Source organism: Medicago sativa, chromosome 7 (genome assembly GCF_051527215.1).
Source record: "Medicago sativa cultivar Bolivia chromosome 7, Bolivia_mono, whole genome shotgun sequence".
In the NCBI taxonomy this organism is placed as follows: Eukaryota; Viridiplantae; Streptophyta; class Magnoliopsida; order Fabales; family Fabaceae; genus Medicago; species Medicago sativa.
The window spans coordinates 58,730,959-58,756,662 of record NC_140755.1 but is presented as its reverse complement, the minus strand read 5'-3'; the positions used below and the strand labels follow the sequence as shown (position 1 = coordinate 58,756,662).

Sequence of the window (25,704 nt, the reverse complement as noted above, 5' to 3'; positions counted from 1 at the left end):
TCCCGTCACTTACCTCCTTGTTTGTCTTGTCCCTGGAATAATTTTATGATCAAACACATTACAACCGAAGTGGCCATGTCGTGTCCCTTACTTTTTAGCATATCAAACACACTCTTAATGTTTGTTTAGTCATTATCTTAGATTAACTTTGTTTTATATATTATCTTAGATTGACAATATTGCTTAAAATCTAGATTTATTTTACCAAATTATGTCAATGAATATTGCTTATCCTTTTTCATGCAGGTGTTTAGAGTTAGGAGTAGCATATTTCTCTCTATTTCGAAAAATTAAATTTCGTTCATGAAGGATGTGACAAATTTTATCTCTTTTGATGGAGTTCTTTTCCTCTCTTTTTCCTTCCAAGAAATATTGATTTGAATAGTGGAAAGATCAATTAACCCCATTATTGTTATATTGGTTTAGTTTGGTTGTAGTTAGTTAGAGAATGATTACTTGTGTAATAAGTAATCATTAGATAGTTAAGAGTTAGTTAAGTGTTAGTGATCTCATGTTGGTTACACATAATAAGCTAACATAGAGATAATCTTGTGTATATATACAACTTGTACTAGCTCAATTCATTAATGAGAAATCTATTTTCGTTCACTTTTCTCTATTGATAATAATATATACTTTTGATTGAAATGCTTGGAAAGACATATTTGTTATCATGTCCACCAAATTTGATTCAATTAAACTAATATCTTTTTCTCTTGTAAAAAAAAAAAAATCATTTTCAGTAGTTTTCATTTGAACTTAATTATGATTTTTTTAAGAAATTCATAATTATGAATAAAAGTTCATAATTAATTCGTCATTGTTTATAAAATCGACAATTTTATGAAGTTCTAAACATGTGTGCAAAATTGGGGAACAAAATTTGACCCATAAGTATATGTCTACCTAGAACAAAATTGTAATTTTGCATGTTTTAGTCGAAAAATCAAAATAAACTAAGGTGTCTTTAGAATGTTAAAAACTTTGCAAATCGGCTAAAAAATGCCACGCCATGAAAAACATCAGTCTTTAGAATTTCTAGAGGACCATAATAGGTAGAATTTCTAATTACAGAGGTAAAATCTATGTTTTTTTACATAGGCTATTTCTAAACTTCGCGTATATTATATGTGCTATTTAAACAGTTAACCCAATAAATAATTAAGATCGAAAATTCATCCTCTAAAAAAAATAAGATTCATTTTGATCATTCACACTATTTGTGTGGACCTATTTAATCTTTGACAAAAATAAAATTCAAAGTAGTTTTTGGCATTTTTATAAAATTAGTCCATCTATTACACTCAGCGAGGGATTGATTTGTCACAGTACAAAAATGTTAGTATTTTGGATTTTATTTTTTCTAGAGACTAAATTGGTCATATAAAAATTGTGAATGACCAAGATACATCTTCACTCAATAATAAATAAACGTTTACTAATCCGTAAAGCCTCGTTCAACCGACAATGACAAAATTATTAAATTTGACACCTTCATCGGGTTTGAACCAAGACATTGCGGTATGTGTGTAAGTTTCAGTTGTGTTTACCACTTCGTCCTAAAAGGTTAAAATAGTCTTTTCAATGTTTATATTCTCCCTTCCTTTGGAACCAAGTCACGAACTACACACACAAGAACAGAGGCCATCACTGTGAACCCTAGAAAACAAACCCACCACCTCCCGCGGCGGCGCGAAGCTCAAACTGCAAGCTAACCACTCCTCTCCGGCAACCAATTTCAATCTTCCGTTACAGTTAACGCTCTAACAGGTTTCTTCATATTCTATTCACATATCGTAAAACCTATAAGCTGTTTTCATAAGCTATATTGTACAACTTTCTCATAAGCTGTTTTCATAAGTTCTCTCAAAACAGTCTCACAAAATATGTGTAACGTCTCCATTCACAATAACACATTTGTTTAATATATGTCTCCGTTGTTTTAGATTCTCCATTCATAATTAGAATCTTGAGTTTAGTTATTTAGGTTTTGTAAACATGGTTTGAATTTAGTCGAAATGAGTTTAATTAGAATGAGTTTAACAGAAACATGGTTCAGGCTTTCATTGTTTTATTTAGACCTTATTTGGATAAACACATTATTTGCACCTTATAGCACAAGTGCTTATTATGATTAGCTCTTATGTATAAGTTATTTCTATATCAAAAGATGAAATTAAGTTGAGGGTTTGTTTGGATTGACTTATTTGAGTTTGGCCCTGTTTGGATTAGCTTATGCAAAACAGCTTATGCAAATAAATATGCCTTTATGTATTATTTATAAGCCTGTTAATGTAGCTTATGAAAAAAAAGTTTATGAAGGTACAATTTTCATTAGTAAGAACATATGAATTAAGATAAAAACTTATTTATTTACATAAGCTCTTTTTCATAAGCTCAAAATAAGCTAAATCCAGTTTATGACATTTTTCGTAAGCTGTTTTTAGCTTATTTTCATTAGTTCTCCAAAATAGCTTATGAAAACAGATTATAGCATGTACAAACATAATTTAACCTCATTAGCTTATTTAAACTTATGCATAAGCGCTTATCACTATGAGCTGCAAATAAGCTATTTATCCAAACATGGCATAAATTGTTTTGTAAGCTATAAGCTAGATTGGAGAACTTATGAAAATAAGTGGACAACAGCTCATGAACAACGTCATTGGCTGTTTTCATAAGTTCTTCCAACCAGTCTCACAAAGCTTATGCGAGTAGATAAGCTCAAATAAGTCATTCCAAACACACGCCCTTAGTGGCATTGCTTATGTTTGAGGCATTTATTTATATAACAACATGGTTTCTGTTGCGAGTTAAGTTTCTAAGTTAGAGTGGGATACACTTCTTATTCAAAGTCTTAATCTTAAGGGTTTACATTGTGGTCTAAGAATATAAAGGTCGTTTATTATGTTTGCTTTGGTCCATAGTTATGTTTTCCGACTGTGTCTTATTGCATTATTGTGAAATTATGTTAATTTGTGTTGTGAATTTTATTTTGGTGGGATTTTGTGATGGTTTGGTATGAATTTTGTTATGAAATTTTGAAGCATGAAATGTACATACGAGTTAAATGATTTTGAAGCATGAAATTTTTGTGGAATTTTCGGATTATTTTTTATGAGAGACCGGGTCATATGGTTCAATTCTTGGTTCACTAGTTCGACCGCTGACCTATTTACCTAGTGCTGTGGCCAAGTCGATGTCTGATACGAGTTAAATAACATTAGCTCAGATAGATGGAAGTTCAGGCGTTTTTTAAGCTTGCTGTAATATCGTAAAACTCTTAGAAAGTGTTGTTGGACCATCTGACAAACACATTTGCTATTTTTATTGTTTAGATTGTAGGTTGATATGTGATTAGTCCTATGTTTTACTACTTTTGATGGTTTTAACTTTTAAATTTTACCACATATAAGTAATTTTAAATTCGATATTGAAATTTATTTATTACAAGTTAGAAACTGAGAATGGAGGAAGAGAACAAAGAAATGAAATCATTTAAGGATCTCGGCTTACCCGAGTCATTGGTGGAAGCTTGCGAAAAAATGGGTTGGAAGACTCCACTGAAGATTCAAATAGAAGCAATTCCTCCTGCACTAGAAGGTTTGATATGATCTATGCTTCAAATATAACATTTTTTTCCTCGTAAAATAGAGATAGGCAGGAAGAATGATTGCAAAAAATGTTAATCCTTGTTATATAATCCCAACGAAATCCAATTTTGAACATGAATTTCTACATGTCAATATTATAGGACATTATGGAGTAATTTGATCCACGTAGCCAACCCCACTTTGCGGGATAAGGCTTGGTAGTTGTTGTTGTATTATAGTTTTTATATATTCAAAGTTATTGCATTATTGTTTTCAAAAGTATTCTATTTCAACCACACAATTTTCCCCCATATTTACTGCTTCAGTTCTTGACAGCGGCATAGTTAACAATGGTTAAAGTTAAACTGTATTAAATTGCTTTTTTTTATTTTTTTTTTATTTTTTTATATATATATATTTTTATTCACAGGAAAAGATTTGATTGGACTTGCTGAAACGGGTTCTGGTAAAACTGGAGCTTTTGCTCTTCCAATATTGCATGCACTCTTAGAAGCACCGCGCCCAAACCATTTTTTTGCATGTGTGATGTCTCCCACAAGGTTAGATACTTTGATTACTGATCATGGAATTAATATTCATATAATTCAGATTCTCAATCTCACTGATATTTAACTAATATAATTTCTTCTGTTCTAACCTTTTTCTTGATCTAGGGAGCTTGCAATTCAAATTTCTGAACAGTTTGAAGCTCTAGGTTCTGAAATCGGTGTCAAGTGCGCTGTGGTGAGTTACAATATATTTTTCTGACGTGATTCATTGTGCTTGAATTTTATGTCTTCATGTTCACTATATAGCTTAAGTTTCTTTCCTCTTATCATATGGTGGTTATTTACGTGCATACTAAACAATTTATTTGATTGTTGTTATCTTTTCCTTTTTCTATAGCTTGTTGGAGGGATTGACATGGTACAACAATCCGTAAAGATAGCAAAGCTACCTCATATTATTGTAAGTGTTACCACTGCTGTAGGCATGCTTTCATTTCATATGTTTATTCTTGTACATCAAGAGCATTAGGGTAATAGGTGAGGGATGCCCAAAATCTAGTGTTGCTTGTGTGGATCAAAAATTAACTCATGTTTCACTAAATTAATGTTCTCTGTTTTTGTTGTCATTGATGTGTTAAATTCTTGATTGTTTATCAGCCTTTGTAACTCTATACTGATCTGAATTCAGGAATTATAATCAACTTTCTGTCGAATATTTGATTTATCTTGCATAGTGGTGGGATTTATCTGTGATAATATATTAAAAATCAAAGTACTATTCTGGATACACATATTCCTTTCTGTTAGTTTTTCCTTCATATTGCTGTTAGCATCATATCTTTTTTTAACATTTACTTGCCGTGTATAGTTATTGTCTATTCTAAAATTTAACTTGTATACATGAAGTAAATGATGGATCAAATACCATGCCTTGGATGTCCTATCAACATTGCACATGAATGATGCAAAAAATGATTAATAGGTGGTTAGGTTGGGAGTTGGTTCTTCCGAGCGACTTGGTAGGATTTTATTGAGGGGTGTTGTATGTTTCCTGGGAGAGAGAGGTTTAGGTGTGGTTTTTTGTTGATTTGGCTTTCAGTTATGTGGTCCATCTGGTCTCGCAATGATCTTGTCTTCTCTGCTAGGACAATAGATGTTGAGCAGTTGGTTCATAAAATCCAGTTTACCTCTCGGCATTGATTTTTTGGGAGACACTATGGTCATCTTGCTCCCATTATGAGTGGGTGGTGGAACCAACTATCTGTTGGGACCAGTAGTCGGCTAGGGAGGGATCGTGTTCGGGTGCCTTTGAGCGGGGTCCTGAGTTTGCTTCTTGGTCTCTGTGTCTCTGATCTTGGGGTAGTAGGCTTGGTTCATCTGCCTTTGGGGCTAGCTCTTCCGATGGGATTTGGGGGGGGGGGGGGGGGGGGGGTTTCTAGGCAGGGTGTGGGGTGCTCCCTTCCACCTTCTCTGCGGGTGGGTGTTATATTGGTGTCTGGTTTTCTTTTTCGGATGCCCTCTTGGGAGTTTTGTTTTGCCGAGCAGTTGCTTGGTACTTTTGGTGCTCTAGTATCTTTGCATTGTTAATTATTTTTTTTATCCTATACACACACACACACACACACACATATCTGCCGTTAAAATAATGATTAATACAGATGATATGAGATAACTGAACTTATGCAGGTTTTGCATTAGCTGCTAACTTCATCAGTCTTATATTTTGTTTATCATTTATTTATGCCTGTTTCTTTCTCTTCAAGGTTGGGACTCCTGGACGTGTCTTGGATCACCTAAAAAACACCAAAGGATTTTCTCTTGCTAGATTAAAATACTTGGTATGATTTCTTCATAATTTTGATTTAACCAGGAATTTCAATTTTTACATCCAGTAATTAAGTGGTGAATGCATGTGTAGTATGAACCAAATTTTATGTCTATATATACTGATAATATTATTTTCTGCGTAATAAGGGGTTTCACTATTCATGTGTTTGTCCTGTAACATGCTTTATTCTTAGTTTATTTGTTTCCTTAGTGTATTAATATGAACCTTTTTTGATGATCATAAATAGTATTGTTTTGCATGCAAAACTAGGAATTTCTCATGAGACTGATTTTCCTTGATTATAATTAAATTAATTAAATATTAGTTTCCTTGTGAAATGAGAGCATGTTGCTAGATTGACTATACTTCAGTTATATTTGTTAAGGGAAAGTTTTCCTGTTTAATTGACGACGGCAAAGCAGACAGGCACAAGTGAAAAATTGTTCTGTGGGATCTGAATTATGTCGTGTCTCTTATTATGACTAAATTTGGACAAATACGTAATAAGACACTCAGACAAAAATAAAAATACAAGCACTTTTTAAAAATGTTATCATTAGTTTTACACAATATATTTATTATTTGTTAAAAGAAAAACTTATCACTATAGTCCCCTCTCTCTTCCAAAAAGCCCAACATAAGTTAAGATCAATTTCTGCATAAACGGCCTACCAAATTTGCTTCTTGCCTTGATAAGTTCGTCACCTACCTTTTTTGTTTCAATGAATAAGTCTTTATTACTACAATATACTACTTAGAACTCTGACGGAGAAATTGCCATTCATGTAGCTGAACTGATGAGCTGATTTGACAACTTGAACTTGGTTTTTTAATTGATACCAGTTGAATTCTTTTTGTTCTAGTTTTGCATGCCTCGTACTTGGTTTATAGCATTATACTCTATTTGCCTTTTGAAAAAGAAGTATCATACCAGTTGAATTATTGTTGAAATTGAAACATGCTTGTTTCAGCGTTGATATAGTTATATATCTTACAAGGTTGTGCAGTTGTTTAAATAAGATTAGCAGCTCATGTCATAGAGATAAATGTGTTTTGCTTTTACAGATGCTTGCCTAAAAAAAATGAAATGTTTCTTATCTGTGGTTGGATTTGTTTGATTTCTCTTCCTTCTGTGCAGGTCTTAGACGAGGCAGACAGGCTGTTGAATGAGGATTTTGAGGAATCACTTAATGAGATTTTAGGAATGATCCCTCGCGAGCGGAGGACATTCCTTTTTTCTGCTACAATGACAAAGAAGGTAAATTTGTCAGTTTATTTTCTGTAAACTTAATATATTATTTATTTTTATCCCTTTTCTCCCTTGGCATTAGCCAGGCATCTTATCTTAATATTCAAATGAAGCCCTTTTCTTTAAATTTTCTGAGATCATTAGTTTTTGGCCGTTAGAGAAAGCTTTTTTTGCATCCAACATTATTAAAGTAACAGCTTTTGTATAGCCGTATTGTAGTTTATTTGTATGCTTAAATTCTAGTTGAACATAAATTAACATTATTCAAACTCTCTAATGAATATAAATTACAATTGTTAGTTAATATAATTTATAAACTTTGAATAGATTTTAGAAAGTAATTGATCATATTGTTCTTGGTCAAATATCTTTTCTATTGTTATAATCACACACAATTGCTCCATTAAGGATCTTATGGTACAAGATGCTTGATTGTGTAATCTATGAATTTTTGAAGTTTCTATTGTAATAGAAGTTGCACTCTTGCTATTTCAGGTCGAGAAGCTCCAAAGGGTTTGTTTAAGGAATCCTGTGAAGGTACAACCATAATACTTACAAATATGTTTATGCATAAGGAAATTTATACTTCTTTCCCTTGAAAGATTAATATTTATTGCAGTTTAGTCAATTTTTATTGCCTTCTTAGGGACATTACTTCTCCCATATTTTATTATTAATGGCAGTTAGCTCTTTGAACCGCAATTATGGACTTTAGGGACATAGATTGGTAGAGAATAAAATGAAGGTTTTGAATGAAATTCCAAAGCTCTGATAATAAGGGTTTTTAAAAGTCATTTCATGTCTTAAAATCAAAAATAGTGTGTTCAAAGTGAGCTGTTTATGACATTGAAAATCACAAAGAAAAGTGTCCTTTGGTGGTTTGCTCACCAGTACCACTACCACCATTTATGGGTTCATTTGCATTAAAAGGGGGGACTATGGTGAAACATATTTCATCTCTTAGGGGAGGGAAATGTTATTATTATATTTTGACATTTGCAATTTAAGATAAGAATCTTCCTTGGAAAAGAGCTGTGGATTACCTATATACACTGATTTTTCACAATTTTATATTCAATTTAGATTGAAACATCATCCAAGTATTCTACAGTCGACACGCTGAAGCAACAATATCGCTTCTTGCCAGCAAAACATAAGGTATCTGTTCTCTCTTGTCCAAAGATTATTGTATTTCAATTATTTTCGTATCAATTTTTCATTCAACTTAATATTAGGTTGTTTAAGCTATTCCAGACTACTCATGTTGAGAGAAAAATTGTTTGAAATGTCATGACACATACATTTTTTGGTGTATATATTAGAAGTAGATCAGAACATGACTTAAAAAGTAGTACCCTTTGGCTTATGCTATCTAGTTCCATTTTCTGTGTGCCTAATGCTATCTATGCAAGAATCTCATAAGTTGGCATAATTTCCCTTTAGAAAATATCAGCTGCTTTCTATCGTTGTAGACTGAAGACATACATTCAAGGTTACATAGGACAAATATGATAGAAGGCCTGTTTATTATGGGTTAAAATAAAAGTGATTTTGATATAAATATCTGGAGATATTCTTTGGAGAGTTTTTAAGAAAAGCATAAATTATGGTTGAAAAAGTATTCAAGTTGTAAAACTATGATTTTCATTAATATGGTTGAAAAACATAGATGTCATAAATTATGTTTTTTTCAATCTTCTATTAAGAATAGTGGCTTCAAAAGCTAATCAAAATAGCTATTTCATTTTCATCATAAAAATAATTTTTGGGAGAAGCTTACACACAAACATAACTACAACATAAAAAATGATATTATTTTTTTTAAATCTAAAACAAACGGGCCTGGAATTAGCCAAATAAAAGTGTTTTATTTATTCTAGCACCATTTAAGATTGAGTTATGGTGTTAGATGCACAGGAAAGACGAGTGCTCTGGCTATAAAGCTATTTTTTTTTTTTTTGGTAAATAGTATAAAGGAAATGTTTGTATTGAACACTTCTTACAAATTGCCTATGTGGAGTGAAACTAACAAAATTTCATTCATTTAGGGTTTCATTAAATCACAACTATTATCTTTTTTACCTTTGATGATTGTGTTTGTCAATTGCTTGCTTCTTTCCTAGGATTGCTACCTTGTATACATTCTCACTGAAATGGCTGGAAGTACATCGATGGTGTTCACTCGGACATGTGATTCAACTCGGCTTCTTGCTTTGATTCTCAGGAATCTCGGTTTAAAAGCCATCCCAATTAATGGTCATATGAGTCAGGTATTTGTGTTGGAAATCATGCATTATAATTGTAATTTGTTCTAAAATTTCCTTTTTTTTTTCCTTGTTGGAAGTCATGCTGCACAAATAATTGGGGGAGATGACTCATCTCCCCCAATTATTTGTGTTTGTAGGTGTGCCAATGACAACAAAATATCTCTAATTTATATTTAATATCTTTCTTTTGACAGCCAAAGCGACTTGGAGCCTTGAATAAGTTCAAGTCTGGAGATTGCAATATTCTCCTTTGTACCGACGTAGCTAGTAGGGGACTGGATATTCCAGCAGTAGATATGGTGATTAACTATGATATTCCTACAAACTCCAAAGTAAGTTGTGTTATGTAATACTTGTCATGTTTTATTACAATAATAGTTGATCAAAAGTTCACTGTTGGCTTAATGTAATGGTAGGAATTTGTTAGTAATTTAATGGCTATTTTAGGAAGATAGATCTAAATTAACAGAAATCTATAAATCATTTTAAGATAATATTTTTATTCACTGGATTCCTGACCTTGTGTGAACTGCAGGATTATATACATCGTGTTGGAAGGACTGCTCGTGCAGGGCGCTCTGGGGTTGCCATTTCCCTTGTTAACCAATATGAGCTGGAGTGGTACGTTCAGATAGAGAAGCTTATAGGTGAGGAGCATATTCTGTCTTGGCAGTGACATTTTAAGGAGCAAGAAATTCTTATTCTTAGTCTTAATTCTTTACAAATAACAAATGCAAATGTTTCTCAGGCAAGAAGCTACCAGAGTATCCTGCAAATGAAGAGGAAGTTTTGCTTTTGGAAGAGCGTGTCGGTGAAGCCAAAAGATTAGCAGCAACGGTAAATTTTTGCATTGAGCTTAGTTATATTTTTGGCTACTTCTAGTCTTTCTATCTATTTCATTGGGTATAAGCATTGTTTCTTATAGCTTGTTTAAAAAAACAAATGTATGAAAAGATGCATAGGTTATGACGAGCTAAGATTCTCTCCATATACGAGGGTTTTAATTAGAGAGAAGGACACAAATATTAATTTTCAAAAAAAGAATCATATGATAAAAAATGTTTTGATCATTATGTATTGTGTTTTTCATTCTCCAAATGAAGGCCTCTTTATTTTGAGAAATAGAGATGATCTCAACTTGATTGTGATTATATTATCAGATTTAGTAAATTATGGAGTTTTAGAATTTGAGTTGGGCCTAACTCAGCCACAAAATCAACTTATGAATTGAGGGATGACTCTTACTTATAACGATTATGGAGGCCATATTACTGTCCAATGGCGGATAGGGGCCAATCCAAAGAATCTACCATATAACACTATGTTGCGAGAAACATGGCTGATATAGAAGCTGTTGCAGCATATGGCTACTAGCACTAAATCTGCCATGCCATAATGCTTTGATGCAACCATGGCAGAAAGTTGACAACAGTGCACTCATTGTTAGACATCTTTAGGATGAACTCTATACTATCTTAGAATTTGGGGTTGAGCATAATTCAACCAGCTCATTGCGTGAGGGTTGCCCAATACCACAATTCAAGCCATGTATCACACTTTCCAGCTTAGGATTACCAACATGGAGATATGAAAATAATGAATTCTTATGTGCGTTAATTTAATTACTTTCTTAATATTTAACCATTCTTTTTTTTTTTTTTTGTTCGTGTAGAAAATGAAGGAATCTGGAGGGAAGAAACGGAGGGGCGAAGGAGATATAGGAGAGGAGGATGACGTTGACAAATACTTTGGTCTGAAAGACAGAAAATCGTCTAAGAAGTTTAGAAGATAAATATGTCAGTTGTTTCCAACAAAATATTATGTTCATTTTTGTTCTAAGTTTTTTTGATGTCAATTTCTTTTCTGTCTGAGATTTTGAAAACAAGTATGGAGAAAGTCAGATTATTTATTTGGTTATAGGAATAGTTTTTCAAATTAGGATTTGAGTACGTTGCCTTAAGTTATAAATACAAAAACATTCTTCTCTCTATTGCTTTATTTGTTTGATTACACGATTTAAAAATTAGTTTTTTTTCTCTTGATTTTAATATTTGTGTAGGTATTGTAGAAAATTTATTCATAAAAATGGTATTGTAGAAAATAGTATATGACAAAATGTAGCATAAACAGTTTTAGTTTTATTTCTTGAATTATTTCACATTATATTTTGGCATTAGCCAGAACCAGATAACTTGGGATTTGTGAGTTTTTTTTTTTAATTGAGTAATAAAATGAGACAAGTTTAATCCATAATTTGGATGATTAATCAGTTGAAATACATAATTAAATTACTTGTAGAAGGTATTAATTACATATGAAATTTATAATCCAAAGTATTTAATCAACTTAATCTTAAGGGATGAAATCTTGGCCACTAGGAGTAACCAAAAAAAATCTTGGCCACTAGGGACGTTTTTACATGCAAATTTAACGGATGATCTCACATTGTTTTTTCTTGTAAAAAAAAATCGTGTTTTTATTGTTTCCCACTCAATAATCGTAATTAGACAAGCAATATATATATATATATATATATATATATATATATATATATATATATATATATATATATATATATTTCGCATTTATCTATGGACAAATTTTTAGGAAGGTGAAGAATTGTGGTGCAGTTAATTGAAATTAACAACGCTGCAGTGCTCCTTAATCTCACCTTGAGAACAACCATTTTCCTAGTTAAGCCACTATTAAGCAACGATTGATCTGAAGTTAATAAACCATGGTTATTCTTCAACCTCTTGTAGTGCATGTTGTCCAAATCATTAGGCGTGGAACCATCCAATACCATTGTTGGGTCTATGATGCTTTGTATTTGTGAATGTGACTGTTGTGAACTATGAAACACAAACACTTTTCAGATTAGGTGTATATCGGTGTCAGACAGACGTCATGTTCAACACCGACACCACACCTATGATTACAGTGAGTTATATGACATTTTCTCAAATTATTGCTGGTGTCGATGTGTGGGTGTCTATGTCGTGTCCGGTGTCCGTGCTTTGTACGTTGTGACTTTGGTGGCAAACACTTGGATTTTAACAGCATATCAAACCTAGGGCTTTGTTCCTAGGAGCTTTGTCCTTTTAACCAATTTTGGTCTAACACATTGAAGGATCTTGAGAAAAGCTTGGGTGCATTGAAAGATCTTGAGAAAAGGTTTTAATAAAAGAGTATAACCGGTTTGAGAACGAAGAACAATGTGAGACACCAACAGATCGAGCTCCAGAAAGTGTAACCATTTAAATTTTCATCGGCTGACAAACCTTTTCTAGCAAAACAATTGATAAGTTCCTACGGTTGGAATATGATGGTGGTAGATTTTGTATTGCTTCGTTGAAGATTGAGGTTCGACCATCTCTACGTCCTGATGCTACTAAGTAGTCTATGTCGCCGCCACTAACTTTGCGAGCACTGTCTCAAGCTGCAAAAGAAAGAATGTCTGCACTCAAGACCGTTTTAGGACTTGCAGCCTCTATTTGCGCCTTAGCTTTGATTTGATGATTACTTCAAAGCCACGTAAACTTGGATTATTTCCATTTTGCAGTATGATCTCTCTCAGATGTAAATTAAATGTAATTATGCAGCCATCAAACATTAGAAAATTATATTAAAAGAAGGTTGATTCAACTGGTACAATATTTTTTTCTTTTTCAAATTTAAGATTTTATAGTTTATAACCATGTTATTGGACTTTTGTAATTAATAAGCATCCATTAGTTTCGAATTGATAGAATACTTGAGTTCAATATATGACTGAAGCAATTGTGCCCAAAATATAGTTTACTAAAACTGGATTCCACTCGGATGTCTTTGAGTTTGATGATTTTGTCTGTATCTCTCTCCTAATCAATTATTCTATCTCATAAAAGTAATTTTCCTGACCGTATATTAATACGGTGTGTGTTAGTTGTTTTGTGTTGATTTATCATTTTTGTTAAAAAATATAGACCACAAAGTAGCCCCATTACTTTGTTTTGTTTTGTTGCTAATACAAAGTTTAGATGAGTTGGATTTTCGGGTCTCACCAAGTTCATATCTAACACTCATCAAAGAGATCCTCCCATCAACCGTAAGAGTTCAACCCACAATCTTATGAGTGTGTCAACTCTTTACTCACCGAGTCAATCTTCATTGAAGTTCTATTACTAGTTACTAGTAATAATAAAGTAAAATGGTTCCAGATAACACAAGACGATAGTTAGAAAAGAAATAAAACTTCAATCTATGTCTTAAGAACGAACAGAGGAATAGAGGGGGTGCATAAAGTAAACCCAAAACATAAATAAAAAACAAGAGTAATATATAATGGGCTTTCGGCTAAGCCCAATTTGAGTTCCCGCAGAAACCATTACAAGAGTTTCTTCACATCTTCTTCTTCTTCTTCTTCTTTCGGCGCTGTTATTGTGAACGAGTTTCTTCTACTATTCATCCATGGCAGAAGCTTCGGTAAAAAAGTCTAAGAGGAAGAACCGAAACCTAAAACCTCAAGAAGCTGAACTCGACCGTTTCGACTCACTTCCATGGAACTCTTCTATTCCTCAACCTGATGAAAACGACGATAACGACGCCTCTTTTTCACTCTTCACTGGCTCCAATGAACTTGAAGGAGGTAAACTTCGCTTCACTCTCTTTTACAGTTGAAAGATTTCGTTTTGTTGTTTCTTTTGAGAAAATTATGTTATGTATGCCAAGTGTTTGTTGAATTGCCTCAGTCAATTGTGTATGTAATTGGTTTTGGTTATTGCTGTAAGTATGGTCGGCTTAGCTCAGCTGACAATGTCGATATTGCTAGGCTGGATGCCTTTAACCGTTCAAAACCGGAACCTCACGGTTGTTTGTCAAAACATGTTTTGAATTTGCCCAACTTGTTCCAAAATGCATATGTAGTTTAAGTAAGTGACCATTTAATAAACTGGGCTCATTAGTTCTTCATGCATGAAAGGGACCAAAGTTCGAAAGAATTTTTTGCAGGGACTAAAAATGAAAGTTGGCATATTTAGACGGACTAAAGATATATATTCAACCCTATATAAAATGTATATTTTGATAAGAAATATTGGTTTTGATTGATTTGGCCATGACAGTACCCGTTTTATAAGTTGGCAACACCAGAAAAAGAAGTTATTTTATATGAAAAAACAATTAAGTTCATGTTTGGTACAATAGTGGGGTTTTCAGAATCACAGTGAGCCGCCTTGATTTTCAGAAGCTACACACACTTTGTAGCTTTTACAAAATTACAGTGGCTCGCTGTGATTATGACAAACCTGTTGTGATACCAAATATGCATTTTTCACACATTACAACATCCAATTTGCCATTAGAATCACTTTTCTACCTTATCTCAATTTGATTGTTTCAAAACTCTTTCTAGAATGACTGTTACCGAGTCATGGCTAAGATTTTGTTTGCATGAGAAACGTTACATGTGTAATCCAATTTCCAGTAGTTACCAACCCATGGAACCTTTGTCCATATCGGTTACTTTTCCTTATCTTGAAAAATTGAATGCAAACATTTTATCAAGTAATTTTAGCGAAAAAGAAAATTACCAGGAGACCGTGAAGTGGCTTTTAAAGAGTTATTTAATATTCAATGTGGTATAGTTGTTCCGGGTTTTGATGGAACCACAAGGCGGTGTATCAATTTTAGAAATAAAATAATTATTGCTTCTTTTTTATTCTCTTTGACGGTAGGTTGACAGATTGTAACAGCAAGGGAAGTTAGTTATGTTTGGTAGCATTCACCCAAACCTCAGGGAGGTTATTATAATTTTCCCTTTTATTTTATTTCATTTATTATATTTCGCTTGCAGGTTTTCTTTCACTGGAGGAGATTGATGAAGCTGAGTATGGTTTAAATATTCCCGATCCTGAAAATCATGACAGGAAGCACAATTCTAAACCGGACAAGAAGTTGAATAAGCAGAAGCAAGACGGTGCTGGTAGTGGCGGAGAAACAGTGAATGATGAGAGCATCAAGTCTGAAGTGAAGAAAAAGAAAAAGAAGAAGAAAAACAAGGATGCAAAAGAAAACCAGAAAGTTGAACATTCAAATACTGGTATGTTTTGTTTAACCTTACTATACTTAAATGTAGGTTCCTCATTTGCGGAATTTAAAAGGTTTGTTTGATTGGTTATTTTGACAATTTTATAATTACATGTATATTTGACTAGTTCTTATAAGCACATACATATAAACCATACGTGTTGATATTATTATGATGCTCATAAGTGTAGTGAAAAACTGCTAATTCACAATTTAACATACGTACACAACATAGCGCCATAGAGAAAATGGACAGACAAACATGCCAGTGTTTGCCTTTTCACTAGTTATTTATAAAGGCAATGATGCTTTTTATGTATTCAAGTCTTTTCCACTTATACTTTTAGGCTCTGTTTGGAAGTTTGGAGGGGAAGGGAGGGGAGGGTTTTGGAGGGATGAGATTAGAGGAAAAAATAGAGAAATCTTTCAAATTTTTTGAGAGAGTGGTTTTGTAGAGAATGATAAATAAATACTTATGATTAAAGCATTTTTAACTTTGAAAGTATTATAACAACATAGATTGGATATGAAAAACTTACCCAAACCCTCCAGACTCCTCCTCCAATACAATTTTTTGGTTCTCCCAAATGAGGTGGATTTTGTATTATGAAGAAAAGTAAACCCCCCAAAGCCCTTCACTCTCATAGCTCTCCATTCTTTCCACCTATTCCTTTTTTTACAAACCCTCCCCTCCCCTCCCCTCCCCTCAAAACTCCCAAACAGAGCCTTAGAATATATAACTGCTTTGGAATATGTGGCTGTCCGTCAGTAGTAAATCTATTTTTTGTGATTAGAATAAACCTGAGAGCCTGTTGTAATTTAATGAAAAATGGAAAGTCTTGCGAACAAATTAAAGAAAATGTGGGCTGACTTGTTCCACTAATTGCTGTATGCACTTCTAGGTGTGGATGCTGATGTGAAGGACAGTGTTGATGAAGAGAATATCGATGAAACTGAATATTATGCATGGAACGAGTTGAGGCTTCATCCTCGTTTAATGAAAGCAATACACAAGTTGGGATTCAAGGAACCAACGCCGATACAGAAAGCATGTATTCCGGCTGCTGCTCATCAAGGGAAGGTTGGTTGATTTGAAGTTCTTCTTCAGGAAATTTTGATGGTTTGAAATACTTCATAAGATTAGCTTTGATGAGAATTCTTGTGTCCTTATTTGACAGGATGTTATTGGGGCAGCAGAGACGGGATCTGGTAAAACACTTGCATTTGGTTTGCCCATTTTCCAACGTCTTTTGGAGGAGCGGGAAAAGGCTGAAAGTATAAGTGGGGTAAAGGGTGGAGAAGCTGCTGAAAAATACGCTACTACGGGCCTTTTGAGGAGTCTTATTATTGCTCCAACAAGAGAACTTGCACTTCAGGTGATTGTCAAGGCTTGCTTTCATTTGCTTCTCATTGTCAAGGCTTGCTTTCATTTGCTTCTCAGTTGCTTGATTGTTACCAGTTAATCTGATTTTACGTTCTTGGTTTTGTATTTAGTTTGGGAGCTTGCGTGTTTATGCATCTAGTTTGATAGTAGTTACAAGTCTTATGTTCAAATTTGGGTACAATTTTTGTCATGTTTCTTTTTTAAAGGGTGTACTACTTTTGAGATTCTTTATTATAATTCACTCTTAATTAGTTTATCTTTCGTGTAAACTCTTCTGCTTCTGTATTTGAAGCAGACTCACAGTTCTATAACTATGTTGTGTTTAGTTTTTTAGAAGTTATAACTTACAAGTCTTGTATTTTTCTGAGTTTATTTGCAGCAACTCAAAGATTAACAAGACTGATAATTAATTTCAGAGTTTTATGAGACTAATAATGATTTTGTTGGACCTATTTCGGAATCACATTAACTAAAATATAATCTGATATGTTTTTTACAGTTCATATGATTTCTAGTATCCAGAAAAGTTGTCGATGATAGAATCTGTCAATTTTATTATTTGGGGCTGCAATTACTTTTTCAGGTAGCCAAGCATCTGAAAGCAGTAGCCAAGCATATTAATGTTAGGGTGACCGCTATAGTTGGAGGTATTTTACCAGAAAAGCAGGAAAGACTTTTAAAAGCAAGACCTGAGATTGTGGTCGCTACTCCAGGGAGGTTATGGGAACTTATGTCATCTGGAGAAAAACATCTGATTGAGGTGATTGCTAATGTTAATGCTAAATTTTATTAAGCTTGAGTACGACTAAATTTATATTTTGGAGAATTAAATATACATAGATAATTGCCAAGGGTTAAAGGGAAATATTGAAAAACCGGAAATGTTTAGCTCGCATACGGTGTTTTTAAATTGTAACTGCGGTTACGATGTGGTTGTGAAGGCTTCAAAATCCTTTAGTTGCAGCCGCAGTTGCGGTTGAGGACCACAAATTTAGTAGCACATGCAGAATCCTTATATGAATAAATAAATATAATACAAAAAAGAAACTTAGCGGCGAAGAAGACAAAAAGAGCACCTAAATTATGGGTTCTTATTAATTCTTGATCCTAATTGTGTAATGTATGTGAGCTACTATCAATCATGCCTATGCAGCATATTTCATTACAAGAATCATATATTGCTCATTCCTAGCTACTATATAGTGTCTGATACCATTTTGCCTATGGTTTTTGGTTTCTTATTGCAGCATATTTCATTACAAGAATGATATATTGCTCATTCCTAGCTACTATATAGTGTCTGATACCATTTTGCCTATGGTTTTTGGTTTCTTATTTTCTAAAACATAACTTCTTTAGGTATAATTTACACTGGGTAATAAATAATTGTTTAGTTCAATGCGCATAAACTTGACATGTAGTTTTCATCGGAAGTCTGTTTTAACGCTGAACATCTGGTTTTGCAGTTACATTCATTATCTTTCTTTGTGCTTGACGAGGCTGATCGAATGGTACAAAGTGGTCATTTTAAGGAGTTACAATCAATAATTGACATGCTTCCCATGTCCAATATCTCCGGTGAAGATAATTCTAAAGATGCAAAAAATTGTGTTACAGTTTCTAGCATCCAAAGAAAGAAAAGGCAAACTCTTGTTTTTTCAGCAACTGTCGCACTGTGTGCTGATTTTCGCAAGAAGTTAAAGCGTGGTTCAATTCAGAAAAAGCAACCATCGACAGATGGTTTGGATTCTATTGAAACTCTTTCTGAGAGAGCAGGAATGAGACCCAATGCTGCAATTATTGATCTTACCAATCCATCAATCTTAGCAGCTAAGATTGAAGAGTCCTTTATTGAGTATGTAAAATCATATCTATGCTCTAAAACTCAAGTTCTGAGAATAAATTAGAATAAATTATATTTTTTGTGATATATTCATTTTGATTGAAGTGGTTATTTGATTTTGGTGCTATATAATCTATTTACCCTTACTATTTTGTTGGGGTCACATATACTACCCTGGGCGGCCACTTGTTATCCATTTCTTCATGCTAAAATAGAGTTATAGTTTATGGTAGAGCATTCTTGCTATTTATCTGAAATGCTGCTTATGGCCCCTTCTATAATATCTACTCAAACTGATTATTACCCATGATAAAGTCATTAACTAATGTTTAATATGGCATAAACTGTGATTTTTGTTTGATAATACAACATTAATGATTTGTTATTAAATGCAGATGCACTGAAGATGATAAAGATGCCCATTTGTATTATATTCTTACTGTCCATGGTCAAGGCCGCACAATAGTTTTTTGTACGTCAATTGCAGCTTTGCGCCATATTTCGTCCATATTGCGCATTCTTGGCGTCAATGTTTGGACTCTTCATGCTCAAATGCAGCAGCGAGCACGTTTAAAGGTTTGTGCCCTTTCTTTGCCCCATTCCTTGGCTTGCTTTTTTCAAGTGTTGCTTTATTCGCTGTGCTCAAAGGTATATGGTATAATATAGACCTTGAACTCATTGTTTAGCATTTTCTTTCCGAGTTGTACACAAAATTATTTTTGATCATTGGTTGAATGTTGCATCAGCATTAGCTAATAAGTTGTACTTATTGGGAAAAACCCAAGTCCCACATTGGATAGGACTCTTGAGTCTTGATAAGAGTTTATAAAGGAGGCACTGCTCACCTTACAAGCTGGTTTTGTAAGGATGAGTTAGGCCCAATTTCAACAGTACTTATGAATTCTTTGACCTGCACCATTATGAGAATAAAATGTGTATCATAATCCATTTGTCTATCATCATACACATCAGAAATTGCAACTCCTTGGTAAATCCATTAGTGGTGCATCCTTAAAGTGATCATAAACACAATAATGGCTGATAGAAAATTGAGTCAGGAAGACACCTTTAAATATGTGAGGATCTACTGCCGTGAAGTGTTTCAAGGACGGCAAAATATGTGCAATGCCTTGAACATTGGCCTCCTTAATGTTGGGGCTTGTATGAAAAGAAAAAAGAAAATGTTCGGTGGGGAACATTGCAACTCTGACTTAGCTAGTTTAGCAAAATGCTTATGTTCCAAATGTTGGGTGGAGAATACCCATTTTAATCACTATCTTTGTTCTGTTTTAAACCCTTGTCAATGTCATGGTAATTTTCTATCTTGTTTTTAATATAAAAGAGTTTAACTTAAAAAAAAAAGTTGGGGCTGTTGGAAATTTAGGATACACCCAACCCCCAACAAGTTGTTCCATAAGAAATGTGTTGCCTTGCACATGTGTCCAGTAGGTTCTGAAGTAGAACAGGACTCAATGTGCACACCAAAAGAAAGACCAGTGTGACTTGAGGCCCACAGCCATTGCCCTGGGTGCTTTGTGTTTCCACATTGATTCATAGAAATAAGGAAGAAAACAAACTAGAAGAAGCCAATGTCCAAACGCTTCTTAAGAAGACTTATGCTCAACTAATGTGCTCCTATACTAATTATTTCTTCCTAATATTTTTTCTTTTCTAAAAAAGGTCTATCATGATAAATACTGATGTGAACCGAATTACAAAAACTTAGTATATGACCCATCCATGAGTATCATGTGGGTCTAGTCTACTTTGTCTCTCTTATTAGGCATTAGTTTGGTTTCTTGAAATTTTGAATATTGCATTTCATTTACCCCCATCATTTTATTGTTTCCTGCCTTGTTTAATGCCAGGCCATGGACCGCTTTCGTGAAAATGATAATGGCATACTTGTTGCTACAGATGTTGCTGCAAGGGGTCTTGATATTCCTGGTGTTAGAACTGTTGTCCACTACCAGCTTCCACATTCAGCAGAGGTAAGCCAGTTCTTTACTTCTTTTATCCATATATTGATATTCATATGAATATTCATATATTTATACAACTTGTTTCTTATTTATAGGTTTATGTTCATAGAAGTGGAAGAACAGCTAGAGCTTCTGCCGAAGGTTGTAGCATTGCTTTAATCTCCCCAAAAGAAACATCAAAGTTTGCTTCACTGTGCAAGTCATTTTCAAAGGTGTTTTTCTGTGATGGTTCTCGTTTTCGATTTAACCACTTACAATAGATATATTGAAGTTGTACATTGTAGTTCATCATTTCATCTTCTTACCAGTTATTAAGATTTCGTTCAGTGATACTTCTGAAGGAAATCTAATAAACTAAAAAATAGTTATCATTTAAATTAGGCAGCAATTTTTGTTGTTTATCTGGACCAAGATAGTCAATTGACATTTCTGTTTATTGTGTTCATCATGGTTATAGGACAACTTTCAGCGATTTCCTGTGGAGAACTCATACATGCCGGAGGTTCTGAAACGTTTGTCTCTCGCACGTCAAATAGACAAGATAACTAGGAAGGATTCCCAGGTAAACAGATTCACCTGAATTCATACCGTTATGTTTTTGGAATTTATTCATGCACAGATTAATTCCATTAAAAAGCATGATTATGAAATCCAAACACAATTACATGTAACAAATAAGAAAGTGAAAAACGTACAAAATCTGCAGCATACCCCTGCCTGCCCAATACTCGAGAACCTGAAAATGCAAGAAAATTAATGTAATAATGAAATTCAAGAGATCCTAAGAAATGAAATGAAGGAAATTAATTAACCTGACAAAAACATTAATTGAGATTTGAGTGCTTATGTAAAAGCGGTAATTAAGTTTTGTCAGGTTAATTAATTTCCTTCATTTCATTTCTTAGGATCTCTTGAATTTCATTATTACATTAATTTTCTTGCATTTTCAGGTTCTCGAGTATTGGGCAGGCAGGGGTATGCTGCAGATTTTGTACGTTTCTCACTTTCTTATTTGTTACATGTAATTGTGTTTGGATTTAAGATGAAAGTGTGATTGGGGATTGTCACTATACATGGTTTGAAATGGTTTCCTGTTGTATGTCATTACTTTTTAGGTTCAACAGTTACATTTTTGTTAATCTTTATTGCTTCCTTACAAGTTACAACAGTCTCTCTATTATACTTCGTCATCTAGTTTTTAGCACATATCCATGGTTGCAGTTTCTTAATTACCTCCTCGGTTCCATACTAAGTATCACTTTAGCAAAAATAAAAGTGTCGTTTCATTTTTTCAATGAAACATTAATTAATTTATTCCCATTTTACCCCCAATACTGTGAACTCGACTTTCAAGTCATTATATTCCACGAATCCACGATGCATATATGACATTTATTAATAGCCAATAATAAGGACAATTTTGTAAAATTGTTATATTTACTCATTCATTTGTTGCTTTTCCTAATTCTTATCCTTGTCTATTTTCCTTATTATGAATCTTTTGCTTAAACTAGTGTGCACTTGTACTGTGCATTCAATTTTCCTTATTTTAGGAGAAGGCAGAAAAAAGCTGGTTTGATCGGAATGCTAGTTCAGTGGATTTAGTTACTGAAAATTATGACAGCGAGGAGGAACAAGTTAATAAATGTAGGCAAAAGAAAGCCAGCTCTAAGCAATTGAAGAAATTGCAGACGGTTTGTACTCACTTTTTTTTTTTTTTTTTTTTTTTTTGTAAAAATAAAACTAAAAATGACACTTGCCCACTGTTTTCTACTTTTCTTCCATTGTCTCATTTTTTTTTTATGTCCCAAATTTTACATATCGCAGGAGCTCAGTATGCTGATTTCACGTCCTTTGCAATCAAAAACATTTTCACATCGATATTTAGCAGGGGTATGTACTATCCTTATTATGGTTTTCTTTCACTCTGGCACTTGCTGTTTTCACCATTTATGTTGTTTTGTTGACCAACAAGAGTAGTAGTTATTGCATAGTGATTGCAGGGTAAAGCAGGATGTAGAGCACAAGGATATTAATTTTAATAGTCTTAATGCCGAAACATATTTTTGTGTATTTGTCTTTCCGTGTTTCAGACAAGGATATTGGGGACTTGAGTTGGGCCGTGTCTTTGACTACTTATAGTACTTGGGTTGAAGTTTTGCCTTTTTGGATTGGAAATGCACTATATCTTTTTTTTTTTTTGAAGCAGACACTAAATCCTTTTATGTGCTACAAACATTTCCCTGAACATGGACTATGTGCATGCCACTCCAATAAAATGAATTGCTTTTTTTCCTAATCCATTTTTAGCTATGTATATATAGCATGGTTTAGCTTAATATGTATTTGAACTCTTCGTTAAATAATACTTAAGATTGTCATGCTTACCGATAAATGTCTAGATGATGATATATTTTAAAATTCTTTAGATGAAAATTATATGGAGCATGCTTTTTTATTGTGTTTCTTTTTCCTCTCAACTTTTGAAGGACAAACTCTGATTTTACTATTTGCAGGCTGGTGTAACACCCCTCTTGCAAGAACAATTGCAACAATTAGCAAGGCAAAAAATAAGTGATCGCCAGGGTGCAGGGTTCGGCAAAAAGGGAAGATTGGTTGTGATTGGTCAAGATTGTGTGGATGCACTTCACGCACTTCGGAGTGCTGGTGAAGAGGTAAATTAATAGCACTTTTCTTTTTCATGTTATTGAAATTGTTATTTTTTGTGCTGTTTCATGGATGAGGAGAGTTTAAGAGATAAACTTTCCCTAGTTGACGAGTAAATTGGGGATTATTGCTTTCATTCTAGTTCTGTTAAATTCTACTGTTGGAAATTAAAATATGCAGCGACTTTTTCCTTCTCTCGTTTTATATTTCTCCCTTCCTTCTTTGTCACCTATTATTTCATAGCATTTTATAAGAAATATGTTCTTGGCTGAAGTGTTGATGTGAATTGTTTTTAACTATCATCTACATATTTAGTGTCACATGGCATCAGTAAACTAGCTTAACAAGAAATATCTCGAGCGATCATACTCTTTTAATAATGTGGCTGCATATTATTTGACGATTGTGTATAAGAGCTACATGTTTATATTTGATTAAAATTAAGCTCGTCATTATTTGAAAATGAACTATCTAGATTCTAACTTCTTGTACCAAGGAAATTTTTAAAATTAAGCTCGTCATTATTTGAAAATGAACTATCTAGATTCTAACTTCTTGTACCAAGGAAATATTTGAAATTTCTGTTTAGTCGAAGAATGATATTCAGCTTATACTTCAGTTGAGCTTATGTTTGTTTTGTTTTATTCTTCTTTTTACCCCTTTCTCCTCACAGGTGCGCATGGATACCAAGGATTCAACACGAGGACAAAGAAATATGGTGAATGCAAAGAGAAAAAGAAAAGAGGAAAAGACACGTAAGTTTGTTATCATAACATATATTTTTCTTCCCAGCTATTTATTTTGTTTATTTTTAAGAGCAACACTTGTGCTTTTGGTTGGTAATTTCTGGCATGTTTTTTCAGGTTTGCGTGATCAGCGTAAAAAGAAGAAGAAAAATCAAAACGAGGATGATGAATAGATTTTTAAGCATATAACTTAAACATCAAGTGAAATTTTGCAACAAAATTGTCACAATTATATTTTAATGGCAGAATCTGTTGTTAAATCCTGCCTGGTGTTAGAACTTGAAATTATTTATGAAATATGTCGGCACACAGAACCCACATTGAGCAGTGGGTACGAGCGAGTTAGTTTACATCATAGAAATTCAATTGTCATTTTTGTTAGTTATCAAATCACCCAAGTGTGTGTTTGATATTGCCACGCTGATACACAATTGATTCAAAGGCTTCTCATGTAAAGCTGACTCACAACCAAACTTACATGATCTCCGGTTTGGACTTTTAGTTTTTAATAGCTTTTCTATAAAAAATAATTTTATGTTTATTCATTCAACTTATGAATACATCTTGAGAAGTTTATAGGTATTTTATGCACAAGTTACCTAGAGTTTTTTAAAGAATTGAGGTGTAACATTTCTTGCTAAAGTAAGAATTGTGGAGAAGTCTATATGCTGACTGCAAAATAGTCGTGCTTGCTAATAAGAAAATGAAAATCTTGTATTTTTATGAAAACCTATTCAATGCACATATTTTTACGAAAACCTATTCGGTTTGTGGGTTTCAGTATTCACCACTTCGTCTATTCCCCACCGAAACCACAAATGGTTTTTTTTTGGGCTATTTCATCTACTACACCTTATATTATTGTGTCAAAATCAAATTGAACATGCATGCATTCTAAAATTTTCTACTTATATTACCATCTTGGAACCAATTTAATTAAGGAATGAAGGTAAATACAATATACAACAACAAAGAACTTGAGTTTTTTCCATCTGAAATAAAGACTCTCCATGACTACGAAGTACAATTTTATTAGCTGTCATAGTGCGGTGACACCTTCAACTTGAAGAAACATCTCCATTTTCAAGAAAGGCCTCCTAACAAAATTTATAGGAGTCTTTCATTGCAAGAACCCAAGGAATTCCAAGACATTTAGCTTCGTCTAAGAAAAGTGAAATAACTGGCTTCTGTTGAGTACCATTAGAATCATTGGGGGGAGGGGGGTATCTCATAGTGTAGTTGCTGAAGTTTCATAGCAGATTTTTTACATCCCATCAAAGGCATTTTGGAAATAAATGAATGTTTTTCTGCTCTCAAGAAAACCGAAAACAATCAAACCATCACCATGTGTAATTTAAGATACCATGGACGCATATGCATACAACTAGAAATAATTTTTCTTGTTTAAAACAGATCAAAGTTAAAAAAATCACAAGGATGTACAAGCATGATGCATGCTGAAGCATTTAGTTATGTTATGAGAACAAGTTTACTCTTCATCAAATGTCTGTTTAGAAATTAGAAGTTTATACACGTAGTCAGAAGACTTAAACGAACTAAGGAAACG

At 33.4% G+C, this 25,704-nt stretch overlaps 2 protein-coding genes and 1 pseudogene across 4 annotated transcripts; 2 read left to right on the top strand and 1 right to left on the bottom strand.

The window, feature by feature from the left end:
- The first annotated feature begins 1,618 nt into the window (after positions 1–1,618).
- On the top strand, positions 1,619–11,439 carry LOC146907187 (DEA(D/H)-box RNA helicase family protein). 3 transcript variants are annotated; one of them, XM_085729955.1, is made up of 14 exons: positions 1,619–1,770; positions 3,462–3,606; positions 4,027–4,156; positions 4,271–4,340; positions 4,503–4,565; positions 5,869–5,943; positions 7,072–7,191; positions 7,678–7,719; positions 8,266–8,340; positions 9,306–9,452; positions 9,644–9,781; positions 9,985–10,096; positions 10,198–10,286; positions 11,122–11,439. In XM_085729955.1, exons 2-14 carry the CDS (start codon positions 3,471–3,473, stop codon positions 11,239–11,241), a joined length of 1,317 nt encoding a protein of 438 aa, XP_085586081.1. In that variant the 5' UTR covers positions 1,619–1,770; positions 3,462–3,470; the 3' UTR covers positions 11,242–11,439. The 3 variants fall into 3 exon arrangements, with proteins under 3 accessions (XP_085586081.1, XP_085586080.1, XP_085586082.1); XM_085729954.1 differs by having other exon boundaries at positions 3,458–3,606; XM_085729956.1 differs by having other exon boundaries at positions 1,619–1,773; positions 3,460–3,606.
- Positions 11,440–11,801: 362 nt separating this feature from the next.
- LOC146907186 (peroxidase 5-like) lies at positions 11,802–13,062 on the bottom strand (annotated as a pseudogene).
- Positions 13,063–13,853: 791 nt separating this feature from the next.
- On the top strand, positions 13,854–24,610 carry LOC146907185 (P-loop containing nucleoside triphosphate hydrolases superfamily protein). The gene is made up of 15 exons (XM_085730966.1): positions 13,854–14,076; positions 15,283–15,528; positions 16,418–16,596; positions 16,694–16,891; positions 17,483–17,659; positions 18,366–18,754; positions 19,138–19,318; positions 20,611–20,733; positions 20,820–20,936; positions 21,182–21,286; positions 22,278–22,418; positions 22,552–22,617; positions 23,241–23,399; positions 24,065–24,146; positions 24,255–24,610. Exons 1-15 carry the CDS (start codon positions 13,899–13,901, stop codon positions 24,308–24,310), a joined length of 2,397 nt encoding a protein of 798 aa, XP_085587092.1. The 5' UTR covers positions 13,854–13,898; the 3' UTR covers positions 24,311–24,610.
- Positions 24,611–25,704: the final 1,094 nt, after the last annotated feature.

Coding starts and splice junctions, on each gene's coding strand:
- LOC146907185 (XM_085730966.1), top strand. CDS start 13,899: ATGGCAGAAGCTTCGGTAAAAAAGTCTAAGAGGAAGAACCGAAACCTA. Junction 16,597..16,693: donor CTGCTGCTCATCAAGGGAAG/GTTGGTTGATTT, acceptor CTTATTTGACAG/GATGTTATTGGGGCAGCAGA. Junction 23,400..24,064: donor TTCGGAGTGCTGGTGAAGAG/GTAAATTAATAG, acceptor TTCTCCTCACAG/GTGCGCATGGATACCAAGGA.
- LOC146907187 (XM_085729955.1), top strand. CDS start 3,471: ATGGAGGAAGAGAACAAAGAAATGAAATCATTTAAGGATCTCGGCTTA. Junction 4,566..5,868: donor CAAAGCTACCTCATATTATT/GTAAGTGTTACC, acceptor TTTCTCTTCAAG/GTTGGGACTCCTGGACGTGT. Junction 9,453..9,643: donor TTAATGGTCATATGAGTCAG/GTATTTGTGTTG, acceptor TTCTTTTGACAG/CCAAAGCGACTTGGAGCCTT.